The sequence below is a fragment of the Episyrphus balteatus genome, chromosome 4 (assembly GCF_945859705.1).
Source record: "Episyrphus balteatus chromosome 4, idEpiBalt1.1, whole genome shotgun sequence".
NCBI lineage: Eukaryota > Metazoa > Arthropoda > Insecta > Diptera > Syrphidae > Episyrphus > Episyrphus balteatus.
In genome coordinates this window covers 6,662,156-6,688,960 of record NC_079137.1, presented here as the reverse complement: position 1 = coordinate 6,688,960, position 26,805 = coordinate 6,662,156, and the positions used below count along the sequence as shown (strand labels likewise).

Genomic DNA, 26,805 nt, shown 5'->3' with positions numbered 1-26,805 from the left:
AAAGGGAATAAAATCGAAAAATAAATGAAAATTTGGTCAAGTTAATAAAGGTTTTTTGATTGTTAAACTATCATGTGACATGTCATTTTAAACTTGAAGTTGATTTAAAATTTATTTTTTTTAATGTTTTTTTTTTTGGTTTAAAATTTACTATATGTGAGGGGAATTTATTCAGAATGTATACAGGGTGTCCCAAAAGTTAACGTCGAAACGAAAACGGTAGATAGGGTAGGTGGTGACAGTTATTAGAAAAATAATAAAAAAATCGCAGCCATATATTTTGAGAGTTATGCGCATTTGAAAAAAAGTCGAAAAAATGGTCACCCTGTGACGGTTTTTCATGTGCCGTGACTACAAATCTTAATTTTTCTCATTTTTTTCTTTTGTTACATAACCTTGAATAACCCTGCTATCAAATGCATTAAAAAATTTTAACTCAGCTGCATCAGTTTTAAAGAAAATATTACTTTTTTACCCAACTTAGGACTAACAAATTTTACATGACTCTAATTCAATGAGCAATACGATGTTTCGGCAAGTTGCCTTAAAAGTTGGTGTGTTCAATTCTCTTTTCAAAATGGTACAACATTGTTGGGAATATTCCATAAATAACCGAGATAAATTTTTTTTTCTTAAGAAATCCGACGTTTTTATGAGGTAATTTTTCCATATTATTCAAGTTTCAGAACCTTTCAGAATACAAAAACTTAAATAATATGGAAAAATTACCTAAAAAAAAGTCGGATTTCTTAAGAAAAAAAATTTTATCTCGGTTATTTATGAAATGTTTCCAACAATGTTATACCATTTTGAAAATAAAATTGAACACACCAACTTTTAAGGCAACTTGCCGAAACATCGTAGTGTATTTTTTTTACACTACGGCTTATTGAATTAGAGTCATGTAAAATTTTTTAGTACTAAGTTGGGTAAAAAAGTAATATTTTCTTTAAAACTGATGCAGCTGAGTTAAAATTTTTGAATGCATTTGATAGCAGGGTTATTCAAGGTTCCGTAACAAAAGAAAAAAATGAGATAAATTAAGATTTGTAGTCACGGCACATGAAAAACCGTCACAGGGTGACCATTTTTTCGACTTTTTTTCAAATGCCCATAACTCTCAAAATATATGGCTGCGATTTTTTTATTATTTTTCTAATAACTGTCACCACCTACCCTATCTACCGTTTTCGTTTCGACGTTAACTTTTGGGACACCCTGTATACCAAGACGAATTTTTTATCAATTGATGTATTTGATATTGTTATGAAGACTGTCGCCATGTCGCCTTGTCGTCTTGTCATATTGTCGCCTTGTCGCCATGTCGCCATGTCGCACAGTGGGCCCATATGGCCTTAGGCGTCTCAAAAATCTTTAACTTTGTTGTCTTTTGTGATAATTGCTTCAAATTTGGAATATAATGAATTTGATATATAACGAATCATTCAACTTACTTTTTTTTGAAATTATAATCATTTTTATCAAAAAAACAAAACCGACTTCCATGATTCAGAACGGGGTTTCATGGTTTTTTTTTTAATAGTTCCTATGGCTTTAACTGGACGAAATTGAAATGGGACCACACTGCAGCCACTAGCTTTCCAATACAAAAATAATTATCAAAATTGATTGACTCTGTCCAAAGTTATGCGGTAACAAACATAAAAAAAAAAAAAATACAGACGAATTGAATACCTCCTCCTTTTTGGAAGTCGGTAAAAATTGATTTTATGCTTTTAAAAATTAGTCAAAGTTCAAAAAGTACGATTTTCGCTTGATTTGGGTATTTAAAAATATCTGTAACTTTTTTGCCTCCTGAAATAATTAAACCAAATTTGGAACATATAATCTTTAATGTGTCAGAAATCATTGAGCGTAGTTTTTTTTTTAAATGCAAATTCTTTTTGAGCTTTGAAAAGCTAGGCAAAGTTCAAAAAGTACAATTTTGGCTGGACTATGGCGTTCCAAAAATTTGTCATTTCTTCGAGTCTGAAAATAATTAACTCAAATTAGGAACATATTACCTGAAATGTTTAATAAATTATTTGACACACTGTTTTTTTTAGCTAATATTTTTATTTAAGTATTAAACTTTTATTCAAAGGTAAAAAAAAATACGATTTTCACTAGGCTAGAAAGAACGTCTCAAAAATCTGTAACTTTTGTACCTTAAAAGATTATTTTCTCAAATTTTGCAAAATAAGATAAAACTGGTTTCTTAATTTTATAAAGGCCTTCCTTTCGTGTCTTAAAATTACTTAATTATTTTTATGAGTATAAAATAAAGAAAAAATACATTTCAATGTAGTTTGTTTGTGTTACGTTATTTGAAATTAAAGCTATTTTATTGAAAAACTATAAGAAAAATATTGATTATACTCATTTTAAATAAAGTCGTTTGTAAGGCAAAGTGAAATAGTCGAAAAACTACGCTTTTGATAAAAGAGCAAAAAAAGAAATCACAAAAAAAAAACTTGTTGTCAATTTTCACCAAAATCCTTCTTAAAATACTTTAAACGGCTCTTTTGAAAATCTTCGAGTAAAATCAAAATCAGTAAATTAAATCTCTATGTAACTTTTTCCATAGATAAAATTTTTTTCAACAATTACAATATTAAATTCTAACATTTTTCTGCTACCTTAGACTTTTTCTAATAGTACAAATATCTTCAATTTCAGGTGCATATACTAAGTCTAAGAGCCCACAGCAAATTTTGGGAGTGGAGGTATAACCAAAATGTGAGTATGCAGTTTTATAGCCTTATATGCGTTTTAACAACGAATTCAAAAGTCTGGCAGCTTTAAATCGCGGCTTTATATGGTTTCCGAGTTTTTCAATTAATGTGAGTAGGCTAAATTAACACAAAATCATATTCTGAATATAATAATATAAGAACTGATGCTCTGTCATTCCCCAAAAGCCTGAAGACATCAATCTTGACAGTGCGATCAATAGAACTCAAGATATGTATTGAAACATGTCAGGATGCACCAAAATACGTTTTTTTTGTACTATGTCTTTCGACAGATATATCGTTCTCTATCAAGGAAAAGCAGATAAAAGCAGCCAATTCTTTTTGTATCTTTTAGAAAATAAACCAAAGAACAAAATTGTGAAAAAAAGTAGACAGCGGAAACATTTAAAACTCAATTCGAAATTGAAAAACTGCAAATAAAAGCTTATTGTGTGAAAAAAATAATATTAATTAAAAATATATTTTTAAAAATTTTTATTTTCAGCAATATAAATAGCAGTTAAAATAAGCTTTCCAACGACATACAGCACTTATATAATTTATTCAAATATAGTTTTGAAAACGTATCGTGAAGATTTGCTTTATTTTGTTACTCAAACAAAGTATTTTCAAGTGGAGACTTCAGATACAATTTTGTAATAGAGAAACTCATTTTAAAAATCAAATTTCAATGAAAACATATAGATTGACTTTCCCTTGATTTATTTCCGTAAAGAAATTACCAAAAATTAAAATTTCATAAAAAACATTTTTGAGACGCAAAAAAATGGGTCCTTTGGGCCCATTGTGTGTCGCCTTGTCACCATGACGCACAGTGGGGAACCTTGTATGGGAGAGTGGAAAAAACTCCGTAAAATCTAAACTACTGGACCGTTTTTGATGAAATTTTCAGGAATAATAGGAGATAAGAAGATAAATTAACACCAGTAATTTCCGCCTACTGCCCCGCCCACTAAAGTGGAAAATGGCTATTTAAGTTGAAAAAAGTACTAGTATTTTTGTATGAAATTTATCGAAGACAACGCGAGTTGCAGTAACCAAAATATACTTTTCTGAAGGTTTTTGATGTTTTGAACTCGAATCCGAAGTCATAAAAATTTAATCAGCTCCTGTTTTTGAAATATTACCATTAGAAAATGCAAAAAAAGTTTGTTTTTTTTTTACTATTTCGGACCTTATTCTTTTATATAAGTAAAATTGTCTGAACATATTTAGTAAAGGTTTATATAATAACTGATTTCCTTCTTTCAAGACCTGTTTAAATCTTTGCGATATCTTTTTTATTGCCTGAGATATCTTGAGTTGTTTGGCATGGTATATCTGCCATATTAATTACCATAAAAATTAGACTGAATTGTACTCAGAAATGAGCATAATTTACTAACCCCTCTCTTTCTAATAAAGTTTCAGAAAATAAGTTTTTCTTGCAAGCTTAATTAGTGTTTAAGACTTAGGAAGAAATTTAAGAAACAATTTGTAAGTTTTAATTTTAGTCATATCTTTATTTTAGTTTTTTTGTGCTCTGATGGCCATTTGCTGAAACGAAACTTAAATAATTTAAGTTGAACATAAGCTCCTATTCTCTACTTTTTCCTCTGCGTAAACTGTCACATAAGAGTTTATTTAGAACATTAAATGCTTAAGTTTTGGATTCAGCAAACGGCTCTGAATCTAATAATCGTAAACAAAAGAACATTTTAAATAAATTGCACAAAACGTTGAAAACGGTCCATTTTTGTATGTATTTTTCGATTTTTTTTTTAATATGTAGGTATTTTCAAACTAACGTCAGATTTGAATTCATCGGATCAAAATACATATTAAAAAATATGGTTTTTAAAAAAATCTTTCCATTTTTTATTATAATCTGCTTTTTTTAGAAAATACGTTTTTCACATTTGCTTAGCTTCAAATTGCTCTAAAAAGTTTATTAGGACGAACTAGGATGAGATTTTTGGTGCCAAAATGTTGGTGAGATTCATCACTATATGATATGAGTCCGCCCACAGAGGCAAACAGAGGAAGTAGTTAAAACAATTTTTGAACTCAAAATTCCGGCAATTATAAGTATTCTTAAAATGAAAAATCGAAAATTTTTTACTCATATTTGCATCAGTTTTCATAATTTTTCAACTTTGAATACAAATTTCCATATCTAGAAATTTTTTTTTTAAGAAATGCTTTCACATCCTGATTCTACAACATAATTACTATAAGAAAAACTTCCAACATATACAAAAATCCATCTTTCACACCAAAGAGTTTTTTCCACTTTTTTCCCACAGTGTGACGCCTTATCCCCATGTCGCCTTGTTTCTAGTAAAAGCGGTTGAAATTATAATGTTCGATTATGAAATTTACAAAATGTTAGCCTTGGCGCTATTGGGCACAATAATATGTTGTGATTGGACAGTAAGAATTTTTTCAAAACATATTTTTTCGGATTTAAATTGTATCAAATGGCAAGGAAATTCACTCAGACCAACTAGCATGCGCGTAGGAAGGGGGGGTCCTGGGTGGGCCAGGCCCACCCTAGAAAATCAATGGCCCACCCTAGAAAAACCGACAGTTCTACGGAACCTTTAGTCTGGTATTAGCTCCCAATAACATTTTTCAATATCGCTTGCTGAGAATTATAGGGCTGTATGTATGTATGTTTAATAATTTAATTAATTTTTAAATTAAAATTAATTTTTCAATTAAATTTAATTTTTTACAAAATTAAGATTTTTGGACGTCAAATATCTTTTAAACGGTTAGAGAAACGAAAATGGTGTCCAAGGCCTTTTTTGTAGAGCGTTCAATTTCATACAAGAATATGTAAAGAAACCTGCTAAAAAGCCGATTTATAAAAACACGATTTTTTTTAGTAGAAGGATAATATAAAAAATGGAAAATTGCAAAGCGAAGGACCTTTCCATTAATACAAAGATTTCATATTTGGTGAGTATATTCTAGAGATGTCTGGCAATCTATCGGAGTATAAAATCAAAAAAAAAAATTCGATTTTTTTGAACCAGCCTTGTGTTTATGTATATTTTTCTTAGTCAGCGATATGTATAAATACCCCGTTTATATGAGCAGTCTAAAAGGTCGGATTCAATAATTAGCTTTTTCAATTTAGGCCGTGTGTGAATTGCGTTAAATAGTAAACAGCATGTACAATTTTTGACACTATTGAGGTTAATAAAAAATTTTCAGCTGTTAAAAATTTATTGGGTTAAATTTGAGTTAAATTTTTTTTTTGCTGATGCTTTTTTTTTTTTTTTTATTTAAAAGGAGTATCATGGCAGAAAAAAGGCAGACAAAATTCTAAACAATAATCCATACAGCTGAAATTTTTTTTATTAACCTCAATAGTGTCAAAAATTTCACACGGTGTTAACTATTTAACGCAATTCACACACGGCCTTAGACCGTGTGTGAATCGGGTTAACTACTAAGCCGAGAATATATTTTTGATACTTTTGAGGTGAAAGGATAATTTCAGTTGTCAAAAATTTATCCTGCTCTAGGAGCCGGTTTAATTTTTATTTTCAGAGAATAAATTTTTGCTGAATTTTTGGAGTATTTTTTTCAATAACTAATCAAAAACTGAAAATAAAGAAAGAAAATTGAAAAAGTAGTACAAAATTATGAGTGTATATTAGGAAAAATTTATATTTTTCAATATATTTCATTTTATTGATGATGAAAAAAATTGTTAGTTACCCATTAATGGCAACACAAAAATAAAATTCACATGACAACGCGTGTTCGAAGTTTGTAAATTGTTAATATTTATACTTTTTTTTAAATCATTATTTCTTTCGATTTGCAGAAAAAAAAATATTTATCTACGTTAAAAATGTATCCAAATTCACACAGCTAAATTGAGCCAAAGATAATGTTTTATTCACCATACATTCAAATGTCAAAAATGTATCCTTTGCTAAATATTTAACATATGGATTTAGAGTCACATAGTCACCCGCATACAACAACTTTAATTTACAAATTTTTATTTTTATATGTACCTACACTTCTGGCTTAAGTTTCAAGAGCACCTTAAACAAAAAAATAAAGCAAATAAAATTGAAAACTTGGTAAGGTTAGTTTTTAAAGCCAATCGCTGTCATAAATTGCGACTGAATTCAACTTTTGTGTAGCTCAAAATAAAGGTGATGTAACTCCATCCAATTGCTTTCGATATATCAAGCTTTTAAAAAACGGAATACCATATTACACTACACAATATAAAAAGAAAAACCAGTAACTTTTTATATTGAAAGATATTAACATACGATACCATTGAGCAAAAAACACACATTTTTCAAAAAAAAAAAAAATGAGTTACCCCACTATTATTTTAAAAAACGCATTTACCGATCGAATATATTATTAAAAATAAACTTTTGGCAAATTTTAAGTTATTAAAAACAACAGAGAGTAGCAAATTATTTGCCAATTAAAGGCGAAAATTAAATAAAATGCACGACTGTGTCACGTAGTTGCTGTAAACTAACACTTATGTTAGTTTACAGATTTAAATTTCAAAGAAATTTTGTTGATGTTGGGGAAAAGCCGACATTCAGGGCAAAGTTTTGTTAAATAATTTTTTTTGTTATTAGACTTTTTTGAGAAAAACTAAAAATGCAGTTTTACGCCTGCAAAGTTTAATCAAAATCGTTAGAGCCGTTTCAAGTTCAAGTTATTTGAAGAATTTGTATGGGGGTAATTAAGGTAGAAAAAGAACAAAAAAAAACAACTTTCAGAATTCTATAAAAATCATCTGTACCAAATTTGAAGAAAATCAGTCCACTGGTTTATGGCTGTGGAAATGTGTACAGATGGACGTACAGACGCACGGACAGAATTCCTAGATTCACTTTTTCTTAATTCTCCACCATCGTAATGTTGGTTTTGATTAACACCTCGACACGAAACCAATACTTGCCTTATATAGACCTAGTAAAAAAAAATTGCACACTCATGGTTATGGCTTCAGGTCGATGATAACATCTGGCCCACCCTAGATGAAATCTCTAGCTACGCACTAGTTGGCAACTAGCTTAGATATATTTACATAAATGCATTCTTTATAATATTTTTAATTTTGAAAATTAGTTAAAAATTATTTCTGACTTACCCAAATACTATTTTCTTTTTTTAAATTTGTAACGTATATTACCACACTGCCATCTATATCTCAATTCGTATTAAGATAAAAGATCATTTCAATTCGTCAATCTACACTACCGACACTATAATTTGAGCGAAAAAAAGAAAGAGAAAGATATATTTGCAAAAATCAACCAAAAAAAGCACCACAAAAAGAGACAAAATATGCGAATTTTTACCGCAACCACGAAATTCAAAATTTTAATTTTCAACAAACGGCAATTTATTTTTTTCGCCCGCCATTCTCGTCAAAAGTCCACACAAGATTGCCACAAGGATTTTTGTTGAATTTTATTTTTTTTTTATATTTTGTGTAAATTATTTATAATTTTTACTATTTTATTTTATTTGAAATAATAAGAAAAATTGTTGTTTTATTTGCTAATAAATTGATTTATAATAAACTTACAAAAGAATCAAGGTGAGTAAAGTTGCTCCCGGCCGGAGGACAGCCGTCTCCATTGTTCTCTATCGATCAAATTTTACTAAATCCTTTGTGTCAACAGTTATATTTTCTAGAACAAAAATTCAAGGACAAAATGGAACCCAGCAGTCGCCAAAATGCCTACAAAAATAATTCAATTAATAGCCAGGTGGGTTCGATTAAAGTTTTCCATCAAAATCCTTTATGAAGTTAAAATATGTATTCCATTCCAAATTAGGAAATGCGAATGCGCCGACACGAGGTCACAATTGAACTTCGTAAATCGAAAAAAGAAGATCAATTGTTTAAGAGGCGCAACATCAACGAAGATGATGTTACTTCGCCGCTGAAAGAAGTCAATGGACAATCGCCGGTTCAAATGTCCGTGGACGAGATTGTTCAGTCTATGAATAGCACCGATCCAGATCGTCAATTCATGGGCACACAGGCTGCTCGCAAAATGCTTAGTCGGGAACGTAATCCACCAATCGATATGATGATTGGACATGGAATTGTTCCAATTTGTGTGAGATTCTTGCAGAGATCTGAAAAGTAAGTACAAGGGGACTATTTCATAAAACTATTTTTGTTTTGTACTTGTAATAAGAGTATTGAGTTGTACCTAGATTTCTGTTTCATAAAAATTTTCATTAATTTGTGTGTCCGGCGACAGGCCCGTAGCCAGGATTTCGTTTCGGAGGGGGCTTGGTTCAAAATCTGGTTAACAATTCTGTTATAAGATAAAACCTGCCTGCATAGAACATTCTTAATGAAATAAAAACCTTAGATTACTAATATGAATTTTTTTTCTCGTAAGACCATCCCCGGTTGTTGGTATCATGATTCTAAATTTCAAATTATAAGATTATTTTTTAAATGCCGCTGCGCTACTTGCTTGTTTTTATGCTTAATGTACCTACATGATGATTGGGGATTGACTACAACTGGAAGCTCGAAGAATTATTTACCGGATGTCATTTTCTGACATTTCAGGAAATATCATTCCTTCCTATTGTTATTATTTGGAATAGCTATGTAAAACGATTTAGAATGGAAATTTCATACCACTCAAGCCGAATTGCAATGATTCTGTTCAAATACCTTTCCAACTAGTACACGTTTTTTTTTACCTTTTCGGTTAAAATTTGTACGTCTTCCCAATGAATCTATTTCACCTGAATTTCACTTTTTTTAAATTTTTTTTATTTATATTAATTTTAAAACTGCCTATATTAAGTGATCCAAATTTCTTGCTCTTTTTCGACTCTCATTAAAATTTTTGAAAAATTAAGAATCTCTTTTATTTAGACATTTATTAATAGTTTATAATTTTCAACGAACCATTCTTTAGATTAGAGTATTCAATAGCTATAGTGGTTAAACAAAACTTATAAAAACAAAAATTAGATTAAAAAAAAAAATTTCACCAATTTTTCTAAAATAGTATAGGTACATAATTTATAGTAAATAAAATGCATTAAGGCTGGCTGAATAATGGTGAACTTGCGCTACAAGCTACATCCACAGCTACACTATTGTATTCAGGGGGTCAAGTCATTGCCGTGCTGTAATTCCATATTTTAATAAATACGAACAAAAAGTAAAATCGTAACAAATTCAGGGCAAATAAAGCTTTGTTCTCCCAAAATGATACGAGTTTTCCTGATCTCAGCCCCTCATGTGATAAATGAAAACAATATCACTGCTCTGTTATTTGTTCTTTCTTTGTTGGTTTATAGCTCAGGGAAATTAGTCAAAATATGGGCATGAAATCGCATTTTTCGCAGGACAAATTTTTTTTCATGGAATGTGTTCGGGGGGTTGTCCTTATCATAAAAGTCAATTTGTTGGGATGATTGGAGGTTGGGAACAGCCGCCATCTTGGAAAAGAGATTGGTATCGTTTTTATTGAATAGCTCCATTGTTGTTCATTTTAACAAAAAATGACAAAGGTAAGACTTATTAACAATAAAATTTTCTAAAAAATTATATACAAAACAATTCCGTGAGTTGATTAAATTAAATTTTATAGCTGGTTAAAGTGCGAGTTTGTGTCGCAAGGTTGGGGCAAAATGACATTTTTTTATATACCTGACGAAACTTTGATTTGTCTAGGTAACTCTTCAAGAATGAATTATGGTACTTATCGTTATTGTAACCATCATATTGTAGAAGTAATCTAACTTCGAAATTCTCTATGTACTAGTAAAAAGTGAGAAAAAAAGCAAATTTTTTGGTATTACGCCTAGCAAATTTTGGGAGTAGAGGTATAACAAAAATATAAGTACGCAGTTTTGTACTCATGCTGTCTTAATATCGAATTCAAAGGTCTGACAACTCTAATTTTGTGCTTTATACGGTTTTCGAGGGGTTAAATAACGTAAGTTTTCCAGTTAATGTGAATAAGCTAAATTTACATTATTTCAAATTATAAATATGAAAACTGATGCTCTGTCATTTTTACTAATTTTGGAAACCTCAATTTTGGCGATGCGGCTAGTAGAACACAAGATATAAGCTCTTTTTAAATACCATATCGGGGTTTTCAATGCAAATAAACAAACAAAAATTTAAACACAAAAGTCTCTAAAACATAATCGCATAAACGGCTCTTTCGCATAATAATCGCATAAACGGTCCTTTCAGAACCTTTCAGAATACAAAAACTTAAATAACAAAATTACCTAATAAAAAAGTCGGATTTCTTAAGAAAATAAATTTTATCTCGGTTATTTATGAAATAGTCTCAACAATGTTATACCATTTTGAAAAGAAAATTGAACACACCAACTTTTAAGGTAACTTGCCGAAACATCGTAGTGCATTTTTTTTACACTACGGTTCATTGAATTAGAGTCCTGTAAAACTTTTTAGTACTTAGTTGGGCAAAAAAGTAATATTTGCTTTAAAACTTATGCAGTTGAGTTAAAATTTTTGAATGCATTTGGTAGCAGGATTATTCAAGGTTCCGGAACAAAAGAAAAAACTGAGAAAAGTTAAGATTTTTAGTCACGGCACATGAAAAATCGTCACAGGGTGATCATTTTTTCGACTTTTTTTCAAATGCCCATAACTCACAAAATATATGGCTGCGATTTTTATTATTATTTTTCTGATAACTGTCACCACCTACCCTATATACCGTTTTCGTTTCGAAGTTAACTTTTGGGACACCCTGTATTTTAACTGTTGAAGTAAAAAAACAAGCAGCCTTGTTCTTAATCGGCAATAACTTTTCTTAGAGCAATCGTATTGACTTAATTTTTGATTTTAGATTCAGCATCAAAAAATACCTTAAAAACATAATGTCATATGATGATATTCGACAAACAATTTTGTTCACTATGTTTTTGACCAGAAACATTGGCTACATTTTTAAATTTGCTTGTAGTTACAAGTCTACGATACTTGTAGTTATTAGTCAATTTGAATTCTTTATGAAACAGAAATTTTCAGATAACTTACAAGCTACAAGTAAATTCACAAATTATTAGTCTTGTATTTTTATGAAATAGGGCCCAGCACGTGGAGTTTGTTTTTTTTTTTTTTTTCTTTAGGATCAACAGGTACATAATTCTACTCCTCTTTTAGTTCCTTACTTCAATTTGAAGCTGCATGGGCATTGACAAACATCGCCTCAGGTACTGCGGAGCAGACAAGATGTGTTATCGATGCCGATGCTGTGCCTCATTTCATTGCCTTGTTGCAATCGAAGATGATTTCGGTTGCGGAACAGTCTGTTTGGGCATTGGGTAATATTGCCGGTGATGGAGCAAAAGCCCGTGACATTGTCCTCAGTCACAGAGTTGTCGATGGTATTCTTCAACTAATCAATGAGAATACACCACTGTCGTTCTTACGAAACATAGTTTGGTTAATGTCGAATTTGTGTCGGAATAAGAATCCTTCACCACCATTTGATGAGATTAAACGTTTGTTGCCAGTATTGTCGCAATTGTTGTGCGGAAATGATGTTCAAGTGTTGGCTGATGCATGTTGGGCATTATCATATGTCACAGACGATGATAATGTTAAAATCCAAGCTGTCGTTGAAACAGGAGTTGTGCCACGATTGGTGAATCTTTTGGCTACAGATGAACCAAGTATTATTGTTCCGGCATTGCGCAGTGTGGGTAATATTGTCACTGGAACAGATCAACAGGTGAGTTAAATTTATCAATAGAATATATGAATTTCTTAACTAGGTAATTTTAAATTCAATGCCATTTGATTTTAAGTTAAAAAGTACTAGTTTATTATTTACGAGGATATGAAAATAAAAAAGATTTTGTAAGAAATGAGTAATTTTGGACAACTTTTTTTATGATTTTTCAAATTTTTTCCTTTTCAACTTTTCCTTTTCCATTACCATTTTTGATTTTTATTGACTAAATATTCATTTATAAAAATATATTTTCATTAAAGCATTAACTTATAGCCTAAATGGTTTGGCATTATGCCGTCTACCAGATTAACGTTTATTAATTTACAACAAAATTAGTACAGGAAAGATAGACTTTTTCGTGGAACGAAATACAGGACGAATTTCGGGACGCCACCCCCTGGCGAAATCCGCCATTTTGGAAAAAGCGAATCGCTCTATATCTCAAAAACTATTGGTCCTATAGAAATGGTTATCAGACCAGAGTTATTGGAAGTTTAATTATCTTTTTCTTTGTAGTACATTATTTTTTTGAACGGGCAAAAGTTTTGAGGTTATGTTGTTTTAATTTATTTTTTTTTTCGGTTGTTTAAAGATTTAATCAACATAACCTCAAATGTGTTGTCCCCGCTGAAAAACAAAGAATGCACAAGGAATTATATTTATATTACCTACAACTTTGGTTAAGTAACTTATTCGTTCAAGCCAATAGTGTAGAAGATATGGACCAATTCACGTTTTTCAAAATGGCGGATTTCGCCAGGTGGTTGGCGTCCCGAAAACCAGGGCTTAAGTTTTTTTAATACCCTTCTTTCAGATTTGAAAAAATCAGCCGTCGTGTATATCGTTCAACAAAATGCCTGTTTTTTTTACTAACTTTCCTGCACTTAGATTACAGTTTTCAGATCAAAACTTGCAACTTATACATCGAATGACTTTCAAAAATTTACCAAATTATTAAAAACTTGATGGTCCATAAATTTTACAGTTTAAAAAATTATGTAACTAATACCGGGAATGATAAAATCTTAAAAAAACCAAAAAAAAAAAAAAATAAATTAAATCAACATAACCACAAAACTATTGCCCGCTCAGAAAAATAATGTACTACAAAGAAAAAGATAATTAAATTTCCAATAACTTTGATCATATAATCATTTGTATAAGACCCATAGTTTTTGAGATATAGAGCAATTCGCGTTTTTCAAAATGGCGAATTTCGCCAGGGGGATAGCGTCCCGAAAACCAGGACTTAAGCTTTTCTAATACCCCTCTTTCAGATTTGAAAAATTCAGCCGTCCTGTATTTCGTTCCACAAAATGCCTGTTTTTTTTACTAACTTTCCTGTACTAAATAAGGAAAAATCAGAACGCATTAAATTTATTTAATAACTTGATAACATCACTTTTGATAAAAAGATTGGAATGATCTGACAAAGGAGGCTAACAAAAATTTTGCTCTGAATATTTTTCGTGGTTGATCCATATGGAAACGTAAACAATGCTCAAAAGTTTACCTCGAAGTTTATTAGAATCGGCAATCATTTTCCTGGGGAATTAAGTCGTCTAATTAAAAAAAAAAGAGGTGACTCTTAGAAGAATGTAATTGTTGTACTGGAGTATCTAGTTCTTCCAACGTAAATAGCATTTTCCTAAATTTCAAAATCATGAAACACGACTATTTTGGAATAAAAGTTTGGTTTCGTAGCAGATTGAACTGCAGTAACTATTTTGTATCTCAGAAATTCCAAAAAGAAGCTTAAAACTGTCTATTCCTTTAAGAGGCTATTTTTCATTAGCCAGATAAACCCCAGTTCAGGCTTATTGCCACGAATAAATACTTTTTTTATATTGACATTTTTCTTCTGATGGTCTATCTGACGATAACTCTACAAATAAGTGATTGGACAATTATTTTCTACATCTATGTACATCTCGGTCATTGTTGCAAAAAATTGTATATGTAAATAGAATTGCTTTCTTATTTGCTTTAACATTCAAAAAATTTGTTTGCAAAAACTAAAAATAAATTATTCATAAAATTGGTGTGAGATTCGTTACAAAAGACCTCTTATAATGGAATCTGGAATCTTTTGCAGGTATGTATTTTTAAACAAATTGTTTGTTTAACTTTGGTAAAAATGCAAACTCTATTCAATTACTGTGTCAAAAGGTTCATCATCGAAAAATTCAATTAACTGTTGGCCAAACTTTAAGTAATTGCAATTAAATAGTATTTTCCATGCATGAGTTCTTCGTGTATTTTAACAAACAGTTCGTCAATAACCCATTTTGAAAATAATTTATCATTGTTTTTTTTTTTTTTGTTTCGCGTGGAAGAGTTATATTAAAATATTCCCTAACTTCCCCATTAAATTGTTTTTACAATATGGACATAAACCAGTCGTAAATGCAATTTTCATAGTTTATGCTCTGGCTTTTTAACCAAAAATTGAATCAGACGCCTTGATATAATGGAAAGAATTACATTTTAAAGATTTTACACGAATTTGAATAAATTTAATTTTGTATTAAATTTTTCAGAATTTTTGCCTTCACAAAAATTCAAGTTTATATAAATTTTCACGCTTTTTTAATTAATTTCCATATGTTTTTATTTTGGATTTACATTTAAAATAGAATTCTTTCAGTCATGAAAGCATGTAAAGAGAGAACCACTCGTGCATTATTTTTTCATTTTATTCTAATCACATTCTGTTTTAAGGGTGTTTTGTTTTTTGCACCTTCCTAACCAACCAAAAAAAAAAAAAGCATAAAAAAAAGATTTTCTCAAACACCTTTTTCGTAGTAGACTGGTTTACGATGAAAAGTGACTCCAAATTTATGCAAAGCTCTCCAGTTTAGATTTTTTTAGACAATGAACAATTTGAAGGATGTGTATTTTTTTTTGTTCATGCTGAAAAAAAACGATGATATGAATATAAATACCAAAGAGCTAAGTGTAGGTATATGGAGAAATATGGAAATGATAGACGTTTCCTAAAGTGGTTTTTATTGATTTTTACTATAAAATCAATTAGCACATATTCATATGCATTATTTTTAACCAACATCCATAAAAAAAGTCAAATCGTACAAAATAATTCAAATATTTCCAAGAAACATTAAAGTAACATAAAAATTCTTGTAAAAGCCACTACATATCTTTGCTTTTAAAATTTAAGTAGTTTCCTCGTTTTTCATGAACAATTTCCCCTTTAAACACATTCACAGATGTTACGAATTAAGAGAAGTAAAATGTACACAAATAATTTTGCAAATCAACAGACCCCCGAGGTGCTGAATGTAAGAACGCAATTAACATTATCAAAAATACTTTCAGTTTGACCTTATTTTCTCACAAACACACTCACACACACACTTAAATTTTTCGGAAAAAACTTTAAAATGTTGTAAAGTGAAAGAAGAAGTAGCAGGAGACAGAAATAAAAACCCTTTTTCGTAAGGTTTCAAGTTGTGTAAATGGGGTGGCATATGCTTGGACATGCACGAAGTTAAACTGGATAGAAAATAGTTCCTTAACAGCCACAGAAAACTACGTGAGAGACATTTACAATGATATTGATGTGCTATGACGTTTTAACTCTCGCACAAGTAGTGTTTAGTGTTTCTGTTTAGTTGAAATGCAAGAGAACGCTTGTCTGTCTACACACAAAACTGTAAAATAAGATTGCAATGTACGACGAGTATCTTCTATCTTCAAGAAGCTCAACTGACCATCTTTTATTATGTAATAGACAACTACTTGCTGGTATCGTTATCTAAATCTTGCACTAAACATGTGTGGGACAAGCTATGCAGTAGTTGTTGAATAAAGCATAATATGAGATTTGAAATCATGCAACATTGAAGAACTTGAAAAGAATTCTTTTTTCGCATCGTGAGATGAAAATATTATATAACACATGCGAAATGTACTTCCTTTTTTCACAATTTTTGTTGCAGTCTAAAAAAGACAGACAGTTAATATTCTGACTTGAAAATTGCTTAAATAGCGAGACTCGAAATACCGAAAAATAGCAAAGAACAATAAAGTCACATTGACGCACCGCAACTGTACAGTCTTAGCCAAGACGATCCATTCCTATCTAATATTAGTGCTCTTACAAATAAAGCATCAAAGAGCTAGTTTTTTTTGGATACAACACCCCCAAAAATGATGAGAAGAAGTGAAATTCACATCAAAAACCAATCATCAACCTGCTATTAGCTCCATTGGATATCAGCTAAGAATGTAGAATGTACAGGACGGTGTAAAAACTAACCTATTTAAATGGCAAATTACAAGTGATTTATTAATTTATTAAGGTTGAGCAGTGTCCATGTTCTATAACTTTTATCACTGGCGATAAAATATTTTAATGACTTAATCCATTTTATCTCATCAAAATAAAAAAAAAATTTTAGAGATTTTAGAGACGTTGAAATACGTTTATCGCCAGTGGAAAGTGATAAAGTTACAGGACAGGAGCCCAGGTCTTTGTTACTTTAAAGCCTTGCATTTTTGCCTTTCTTTCTTTGAGAGAGGGCTTTACTGCAGAAAATCCTTTCTTTTTTTTACCACCAGTGAAGCGTGTTTTTTAGTCTTTTCCTCCTCATTCCAGTCCTTGATTACCTTCTGGAAGGTACAGTGACGAACCCAAAAGCACATCAGTTAAGAACGAGCGCTTGACTTATGGGTGGATGTTCTGGAAGTGCGTATGAAAAAACCATTGTATCCTGGATAATTGCTCTTTACACTTCTACACTGATGGTTCAAAAAGCAATGACGGCGTAAGGAGTGGAATGTTTTAAAAAAAACTGAATCTCAATGTTTTCTTCCGCCTACCAGACCATTGTTCAAGTGGAAATTCTATCGAAAAAAGAAGTTCTATCTAGACTCAGAGAAAACGTGATATCCAACACGAATATTCGGATCTTCTTGGACAGCCAGCTGACAATTAAATCTCTAATTAAATAAAACTGCAACTTTTTCGAAAGGAAAGTGTTAAAAGATCGAATGAAGCAGTTATAACAACGCTTTGATTGATCGAAACTTTTATGGCCAATATTCAAAACGGTTGCCAGAGGTCTTGACATCAAAAACTGTAGTCAGCTTTAAGAAATCGTGATCAATAGAAAGCTGCCTTTGCTTAGACAAGAACTGTTAATTGCTCAATATGGTCCAATAAGTAAATAAATAAATTGTGGTATACGAATAAAAATAAACTTGGAAATATCTGTATGTAACATCATCTTCTACCATTCACATTCAATTATAATTTATTCTTTGAATTCTGTGGTTAAATTGCCCTTGCTGTTGTTGCGTAAAATAATAGTTACGCTCATTCAATTTTAATCTTTTGAGTCTCGTAAATTAAGTTCTTATTATTTTAGTTGAATAACCCTTAAAGAGAATTTAAAATGACAAAGCGTTTCAGTATAATTAAAATACATAATCGGAATTTATTGCCTCTTCCCATCAGCTGTGCCCCTCTCTCCTTGTTTTTAAAAGAGAAGCTTATTTAACTTCAACTTAAAAGCTTAACCTAAATTACAAAATAGAAACAAAAAATAACAAAAAAAAAAAAAAAAAACAGAAACTTCTCTTCTAGAATAAAGAAATGCAAATAAAAGGCTTAATAATAACACAAATATTAACTAAAAATAACTTTTCCATGAAGGAGCGAGGAAATTATGAAACAAAAGTTCATTGCTTACATAATATTATGTTGAGGCTAACCGCTTTGGGTTGGTTTTCGTTGGTGGTCGTTTATGTTCTCGTCGTCGTCTTTTGTTATTTGTCCGTCTTGGCCGTCCGTCGTCGTGTCAGCCCTTCTTCATCATCATCAGTCCTAATCGTCCTTTTTTGCTATTGCTCGTACCTCCTACCAAAATGTAGGAAGGTATTCATTACATCTTTTGAACTTTGTGCGAAAAGTTCAAGCAAACTAAAATGTTTTGTGTAATAGAACTCTCTCTCGTATATTTGCTTAGGACGCCACATCAAAAACCATAGAATTTATATCAAAAATAAGTCTTAACAAATTCGTTTGCATAAATTTGTAAGCGAATCCAAAATAAACGACATGGTTCGAATCATCATGTATTGTGAGGGTTTCAGTTTTTTTTTTTGGTTCTTTCTTTTTTTCTTTGTATTCTTTTTCTTCTTTGGTTGTTTTTGTTAGATTTTATTTGTTGGAGGAGTTTAAGGGATTATGGTAAATATTTGTAGAGGTGCGGGAATTGTTGATTTATAAATAAAAAAAGAAGAATTTTGTTGGTACTCGCAATCCTTATTTGCCATCAAGCGAGAGAAGCAAATGGCAAAAAGGTTTCCCCCCCAATTTGTTAATTAAAAAGCAACAGAGTATCTTTGTATAAATACAAGAAGAAGAAGAAGAAGCTACCAACAAACAACTCTTTGAAGACGAATAAGAAAGCTATAACATAAAAGGCATACTTATTATAGTATAAGGTTTAATGGATTGTGATTCTACATTTACACACAGTAGTTGCTACACACTTTTTCAATGGTTTAAAGAGAGAGATAGAGGTCTTTAGTTCCATGGAAACAAACACAAAAAGGCCTTTAATCAATAAAGTTTCATATTTTAAGAAAACCAAAGACTATCTGATTAAGTTCTTAATTTTTGTTTCATTATTAACAAACGTCTTTGGAAACAGGTTGAGTAGAAAGCCCACATATTCCTCTGGATCGATTTGAGGGGATGATAATAAGGAAAATCCTACCATCTTCCTCAAATTGTGTCTACAGGTGTCGGAAATGTGATGATAAAAAATTAACAGAGGAAAGGGAAAATTGAATATGAAGATATTAAGATATTATTTGCCAGATTTTTCCTAAATTCAGAATTTCAATTAAAAAAAAAACCAGCAATTATTGATACAAGATGCTTCAAATGTTCTACTTGGTCATATAACCTGAGAGAAGAACGTTTTCAAAACTTTCAGCAAAACTCCTCCCTGAAAGTGAGAGTTTGGAAGTCTTTCAAAATATTATTTTCCAATTCTTCATTTGACCCTAATTGATTCAAAACACATTTATTTTTTAAGATTTGAGAACAGATAAAGGGCAACTTATACCCCCAATCACCAATTTTTCCATAATCAAAGCACTCTTGTGAACTTTATAAATTAATAAAGTAGGAAGGGTTTTCGGAATTAACTTTTTGGACCAAAAATAACGGTATCTGTCATATACCAATTTTTGGACCAAAAATATCGGTATGTGTCATATACCAATTTTGGAAAAGTTAAATTTCCTTGAAAACCGTATACACAAAGTGGCAAGTCTGTTAAAAAATCTACTTCACCCGTCACACTTTTGTGAAAAGTTCTTAGAAAAACCAACAAGTTCCTTTGCGGTTATCTTACGTTTCTTCGTAACAGCCAACTTGTTAATTTCCTACTTTAGCAAAATAAATTTCCACAAATATTTTAATATGTTTTTAGTGGTATTTATAATTGCCTTGTAAACATTTCTCTTCTTCGAAGAACTCGAATATTGATAAAAATCAGGAATAAATATTCCTGGAGGTATTCTATCATTTTATTCCATTTTTTTTTTTTTCACTGGAAGGGGGTTCTTTTTTGTAGAGCAAATTTCGAGGAAAAAAGTACGCTCAAAATTCGTGTTATAGTATATTGTTATAAAATGTTTAATGAGGATTTCCTGAAACTTACTATATTTTATTCTCTTTTATCTATTCTCTATGAAAAGATCTTTTTCGTAAAATTCACATGGAAGATATTTCTTTCTCTTTATTCATTGTATATTTCGAAGTATTTCAATTTCAAATCATGTTTTCGCAATTTTTCTGAAACGTTATATCTGTTTGAATGATGTTACGCACTATTTTTTAATCGAGATAATTTTATCTATTTCCTTTTTTGTAATTTTTTCTCCCCAGACTGATGCTGTAATTGCTGCAGGTGGCTTACCAAAGTTAGGACTGCTTCTTCAACACTCGAAGCATAATATTGTCAAAGAAGCTGCTTGGACTGTTAGTAACATTACAGCTGGCAATCAGAAACAAATTCAAGCTGTTATCGATGCTGGTAAGTTGCATATTTTCCTTTTAATTTTAAATACTATTCTTAACGGAAAACAATATCTACTCTCTAAAAGATTGAATTACTTAGAATTTCTCGTTTCGTGTTTATAGAATGCATACTTTTTATTATACCAAACGCAATTATGCACAAAGACACATCGTTCTTACTGAAATAAATTGTTTTCATACCAAAAAGAAAAAAGAAGAAATTATTCCTTCCTATTCTCTTGCTCGTGTCTCGATGCGGCGATGGTATCATTCAATTCACGTATTCGATTCGCCCTTAAATCAGCTTTATTTTCCATCCATCGGGTGCAATACATTACCACTGCTTATTTTATCTGAATTTCCTATGAAACTCCTCTTCTGTTTGTTGAAATGCTATTTTGGTCGAAATTTATTCCATTTTTTTTTTTTTTTCAAACAAAAGTTGGATATGGCGCGTTGGTGGATAAGAAGAAAACAAATGATATCTATTTCTTTACCTACTTATAGATACTGCATCAATCTTATGAGTTTAATTTATTTTTTTTTCTTCTTTTTTTTTATTTTCTTATTATTTTATAGAAATCTTTGTTCACATTCGCAAGGTCATGGAAAAAGGTGATTTCAAATCACAAAAAGAAGCCGCCTGGGCGGTTACAAATACAACAACCAGTGGCACACCCGAACAAATTATCGATCTAATTGAAAAGTACCAAGTACTCAAACCCTACTGTGATCTTTTGGAGAATAAAGATGCCCGTACTATTAAAGTTGTCCTCACTGGACTCACAAATCTATTTGCTTTGGCAGAGAAACTCGGTGGAACTGAGAGTTTGTGTTTGACGATAGAACAAATGGGTGGTTTGGATAAATTGGAAAATCTACAAACTCATGAAAACGAAGAAGTCTATAAGAAGGCGTATGCTATTGTCGATTCGTACTTTAGCAATGGCAATGACAACGAGTCTGAATTGGCTCCAAAGGAATTGAATGGTGCGCTCGACTTTAATTCGTCATCACAGCCAAATGCACCAGAGGGCGGATTTAATTTTTAGGGTTTTCTCATCCTTCTCATTTGCCGGTTGTTAATCATATAATTAATTCATTCGTTTATATATTTTTGATGATCATTTAATTTTTTTGTTTCGATTGTACACAATTGTTTACTCTTTTTTTACTATTTCATTTATTTAAATTTAAAACAAAAAAAAACAAAATCACAAATAATGCATGCTGCATATATTATTATTCATAAAAATCATGTTATCATATAATTTTAATTTTTTATTATTTTTTTTTTTAATTTAATTTATTGTATATCATCAAATGCAGTGAAATTCACGAACTGGACCAGCATGTCCACCATTCGGTTGGTATCGGTTGAATTTATTGAAGGCCTGTTTCATTGATGGCACCCATTCACCATTACCTTCTTGGAGAATTTTATCTATATTCAAAGTTAAATCTTTTTGGGCTTCTTGAGCTTTTGAGAGCTCTCCTTTTTTCATGTGTTCCATAATAGCCACTGATAAATAGGGGCAGATGTTAAGAGTAGTCATAATTGCTGAATCAAAACCCATTACTAGTCCAGCTACTAGGAGTGTATCGGCTCCAAGAAATATACTTCGTCCTTTTTTAAGACAAGCTGATCCAACAGCTAAATCATTGGAAGTGTATTTTATACCAACAAAATTGGGAATTGCAGCTTCAGCTAGATCACAGAAAGTTGGCATATGAACTGAAAAATAAAAAAAAAATGTATTTTTTAAAAATTCGGGTTCACTTAATTTTTTTTTTTATAAACGGTTAAATAATATTTAAATTAAGCTAATTCACTGCATTTTTTGTTATAACAACGCATCATACGAATTTAAGAAGTGGAATCGGCTAAGGCGATAGCTGACTGCCGATTAGATCAAAGTGCCTTTTTTACTATCAACAGTCAACTATCGCCTTACCCGATTGGTATAACTAACAGGGAATCGTGAGGGCAATCAAAAAAAAGTTTTTAAGTCTTCCAAGATTTACTACAATAGTTTCTTGAGTAATGATGGAACCTCATAATCGAAAACATTGTATAGTCAGTAATTCATAGAATCAATATCTTTTCAACTCCATTTAAAATTTGCATTTTATGCCTCTTATGATTTCTTGAGATTCCCTTTTGTTAGAATTTTTGAACATCGGCTTGATGCGATTAAGCAATGGTAAACAGTCGACACAAAAAGTGATGCTAGTTTTGCTGTTTCCAGGAGGAACATTCGAATCTTAAATTTTCTATCAAACTATGACTTTTTGATGACCGTATTTTCAAGAACAACAAGATCAGAACCAAGTTAAATTTGAAATGGTCTACGGATGCCTGGCTTATGTTAAATGAAGAATTATCGAATAGTATGTAATATGTTTTAAGTCAAGTTCAAAGAGAGGTACAGCTTATTTTTAAACTCGATGTAATCACACGGAAAGAAGTCTATAGAATTTAAAGAAGCAAACTATAAATCAAGAAAGCAAGAAAGAATTTAAAGAAGCAAACAAGAAAGCATTAGATACTGCAAGATACCAAGTAAGTATTAAAACCTTTTCCATTAGTAATCAATCCTCTTATCATATCCGTAAGGAAATGTGGCATAGTGTTGTTTAAAAATGAAAATTTTGGGTGGAAGCGATTGTAGATGCATAGTATACAGACGACCTGTCACCTGTAGCCTGATTATGGAACACTGATTCAATAGTGATATGTGGCAAATTTTGAAGTTTTGTATTAATTATACGATACTCATTTATTTTTACGGATGGTTTTTTGGTACGTCATTTATTTCTTACTGTTCGTATTTGAATTTGTCTTAGGTTTTTCTGTTTAAAAAAATAAAAATAAAGTTAAAATAAAGAATTTTATGAAGAAACGTTCATGGAACCATCCTCGTAATTCATAATTGTTTTATGTCGCTACTATTGCTTATCTCCGTTATGGTTTTTGTATCTTTGGTAGGTATAATAAAATGAGTCTAAAATTCGCTTTTTTATGTAAATATTTAATAGGCTCACTAATTTCTTCGGCTATGACGTCAGCTACTTGTCGTAAGCAGTATGTAAGTGAATTTTGAAGTACTTACCGTCACGTAACTTAAAAAACTATTGCTGTTATTTTGGACTAGAATCTCTTCGAGAAGAAGTCGGATTTGAGTCAAATGTTTTTGAACTTAATGGAATAACGAATTTCCTGAGTCTAAATCGGATAAGTTTATTTTGTGATAGTAGAGAGTATTATAAGATCAACTATAAACAATAAAATGGTGTAACTATCACAAGTCACTTTAGACGATTCAACCTTTGAGCATTTATTTTGAGCAGTTATTTTGAAGACAGTTGAGCCCATTTTTGTGTTAAGTTAAAGTTTTTGAGTAATACCAGTATCCGGTAAAAAATTGAGGTTTCTTTTTAACTGATGTACGTATAATTCAATAAATAAAATTCATTGGTATACTGTTTGTTTGCCGCTATTGGGAATTGGTATTGTTGAAATTCGCGACTGGTAGATTAAAGTCAAAATTTCAACTAAATTCCAAAAACAAATTACTCTAGTCGCTCAGGAGGAATTTAGCACACTCTGTTTGTTTCTAAAAATATTTGGGACAATGCACATTGCACACCACTGAAATGCTAAAGAAAAAAATGAATATGTTCAGAATCCTAGTGGACTAAACAATTAAGTCAAGTTTCGGGTGGCTGATTTGTTACCTTTAAAAAATACTTCCAATTTAGGCAATTTTATGGAAAAGTTGATTTAAAGCTAGTATAAACAAATCTCCCTAAAGCCGTATTTATAAATTTATGACAATCTATTGATGTACTCGTTCTAATGGACATTTTAGTGAAATCTTTTCGAATATCGGAATTTACTAGTGACCTCTTCAAAGTTTTTCATTATGTACCTACCTATATGATGAAATCTTTTTGTACATCATCGTAATACAAAGTACTTCTTAAAATAATCAGCCTATTTGTAATATTCACGTGAAAAGTATTATACAATAAATCAATTTAGTGGAAAATAAAGATTGCTGAAAATTCCTGGCAAACAAAATTATTCGTTTTTACACGTTAAATTTTTTCTGAAGTTTAGACAAAAACGTAGGCAATTCTATGATGCATTTTAGTTATATAGTTCCTCAATGGATACCTAGAAGCAATTTGCGTTCTGATCGGAAAATAATTTCCGTTTCCGAACTTGTTCCGAGCGAATACCTCGATAGTTTATGCATGATTACCACAATTGATAACCAGTGGTAAGTTTATTTCTTACCTAAACACAGGTTGACTATAAATTTGAGTCATTATGTTTGGAACAAATTCCTTTTTGCTTGCTTGCCACAAAAAAATCATTTCCACAACAAATTGCCAAAGTAAATCTCTGGTTTAAAGCAAAAAACAATAAATAAATAATTTTTTTCAATTACAAGAATATCACTCCTCTCCTCCCCACCTGACATAAAATTTCCTGTCTTGGATTTATATTTTGTATTCCCTTTTTCCTCTATAAAATTCATGAGTCGCATTAATTTAAACAGGCAAACTGAATTGTTTCATAAATAAAAGCAAGGTACCAACGAACGTTCCAACCACTTTTTTTAAGTCGCTCTACGCTTTCAGTAGTATTAAACGTGTATACATACCCTGTGCATTGTGTATACTCCATTTATCAAACTGATACCAACTAAGTACAAGTACCTACATACATTTATATGTACCCGTGTACCCCATGTGTATAGAGAGGTAGTGTGTATAGTATACTTACAATTCAGTCCAACAAACATTGGAATATGATAGTAGAGTAAAGGTGTATTTGGACAATATTTCGATATCAATTTAAAGTATTCGACTAAAGCCTCCACGTTCTTTGGCTTAAAGTACAATTCGGGTAAGCACAAAATGGCATGCACACCAAGCGATTCAGCATGAATGGCCAATTCAATAACATCCGGAAGGGCAGCACCACCTATTTGTACCATCAAAGTCAAATCATATTTCTTTGCTGCCTCCCACCATTTCTCTGTAACTAGTTTCCTTTCTACCAAGTTGAGGACAGGACCTTCTCCAGTTGTTCCATTGACTGTGGTGGTGGTTGCGATGATGACGATAGAGAGAATCATAAAAAAGCAAAGTTATTACAAAATTTGTTGCCACACGGACCGTTAAATTTCTTATACCGACCGAGAACTCCATGGATGCCTTCGGATTTAAGGAATTTCGCATAACCATCGATATTGTCCACTCGAATAGTTCGTTTTCTGTTTTATATATATGAAATTGGAGAGTAAATAAAAATAAAGGTTTTTGTCCTTATCGCTTTTTCGACTTACTCGTCGTTGTTGAAAGATGTAAATACTGGAGCCATAAGGCCTTTAAATTCTAGAGAAACTTTTTTTGTCGACGACATTGTATGCAAGGTATTCTTCAACTGCTGCAAGATCTGTAGCTATTTGATGAAACAAAGAAAATATAAAATTTTACTTTAATATAAAATAAACATTATAGTTGATAAAGTTTATCATGTTTTTTTGTATTTATTAGCGATTAAGGTAGGTATTTTGTTTTTGTTGCTAAATATTATCAACACAAAATAAATCAACAAAAACAGCTATCAAAACAAACACATGAGGTGAGTGAGTGAAATCAGCTGGGAGAAAACCGGCTACACCATACTCCAAACGCATACTGGATGAATTGTGTCGCGGCTGACACTAGTCAAGTGGGTAGGTAAGGTACCTACTCTTTATTGGATTAGCAATTCACTACAATAATTGAGAGATGTCACTCAACTCTATTCGCTGTAAACATTTTAATGTATGATAATATGAGCATGAGAGGAATGGTTGTAATAAAACTTACAATAAACATATTTTAGAGCTCATTTTAAATAGGGGAGGAGTGCGGAGAGAAGAGAACTTGTACCGTATTGGTACTTGTCATGATAATTGGATGATAAGACATAGAGATAAGTTGAAGAGTTGGATCAACTTGGTGCAAATTATATGCCAAATCAAGGCCACATACAAGCGTTTAAGGGTAGAGTATCTTACATTGTTGTAGGCAATCGGTTAGCCGGCTTTATTTTTTGTTTATAAATAAGAAATTATGATAACGGTTTGGTTGAAGAAAAACAATTTTTTTGTTGATAAGATTATTTCATTTTAATCAAAATCATTTAAGAAAGTTAGGGGAGAGTGGTGTAAGATGA

The 26,805-nt window shown here is 31.1% G+C and overlaps 2 protein-coding genes across 4 annotated transcripts; one reads left to right on the top strand and one right to left on the bottom strand.

Annotated features, from left to right (window-relative positions):
• Positions 1-8,143: 8,143 nt before the first annotated feature.
• LOC129920241 (importin subunit alpha) lies at positions 8,144-21,838 on the top strand. Of its 2 annotated transcripts, none has more exons than XM_056001500.1 (6): positions 8,144-8,337; positions 8,436-8,509; positions 8,579-8,892; positions 11,932-12,502; positions 20,436-20,583; positions 21,147-21,838. In XM_056001500.1, the coding sequence occupies exons 2-6, from the start codon at positions 8,456-8,458 to the stop codon at positions 21,617-21,619; spliced, it is 1,560 nt and encodes a 519-aa protein (XP_055857475.1). In that variant the 5' UTR covers positions 8,144-8,337; positions 8,436-8,455; the 3' UTR covers positions 21,620-21,838. The 2 variants fall into 2 exon arrangements, with proteins under 2 accessions (XP_055857475.1, XP_055857474.1); XM_056001499.1 differs by having other exon boundaries at positions 8,423-8,509.
• Positions 21,680-26,296, bottom strand: LOC129920242 (N-acetylneuraminate lyase B-like). 2 transcript variants are annotated; one of them, XM_056001502.1, is made up of 5 exons: positions 26,222-26,296; positions 25,928-26,043; positions 25,779-25,855; positions 25,363-25,677; positions 21,680-22,302 (listed from the first exon to the last, which is right to left on the bottom strand). In XM_056001502.1, exons 1-5 carry the CDS (start codon positions 26,279-26,281, stop codon positions 21,887-21,889), a joined length of 984 nt encoding a protein of 327 aa, XP_055857477.1. In that variant the 5' UTR covers positions 26,282-26,296; the 3' UTR covers positions 21,680-21,886. The 2 variants fall into 2 exon arrangements, with proteins under 2 accessions (XP_055857477.1, XP_055857478.1); XM_056001503.1 differs by having other exon boundaries at positions 25,928-26,037.
• Positions 26,297-26,805: the final 509 nt, after the last annotated feature.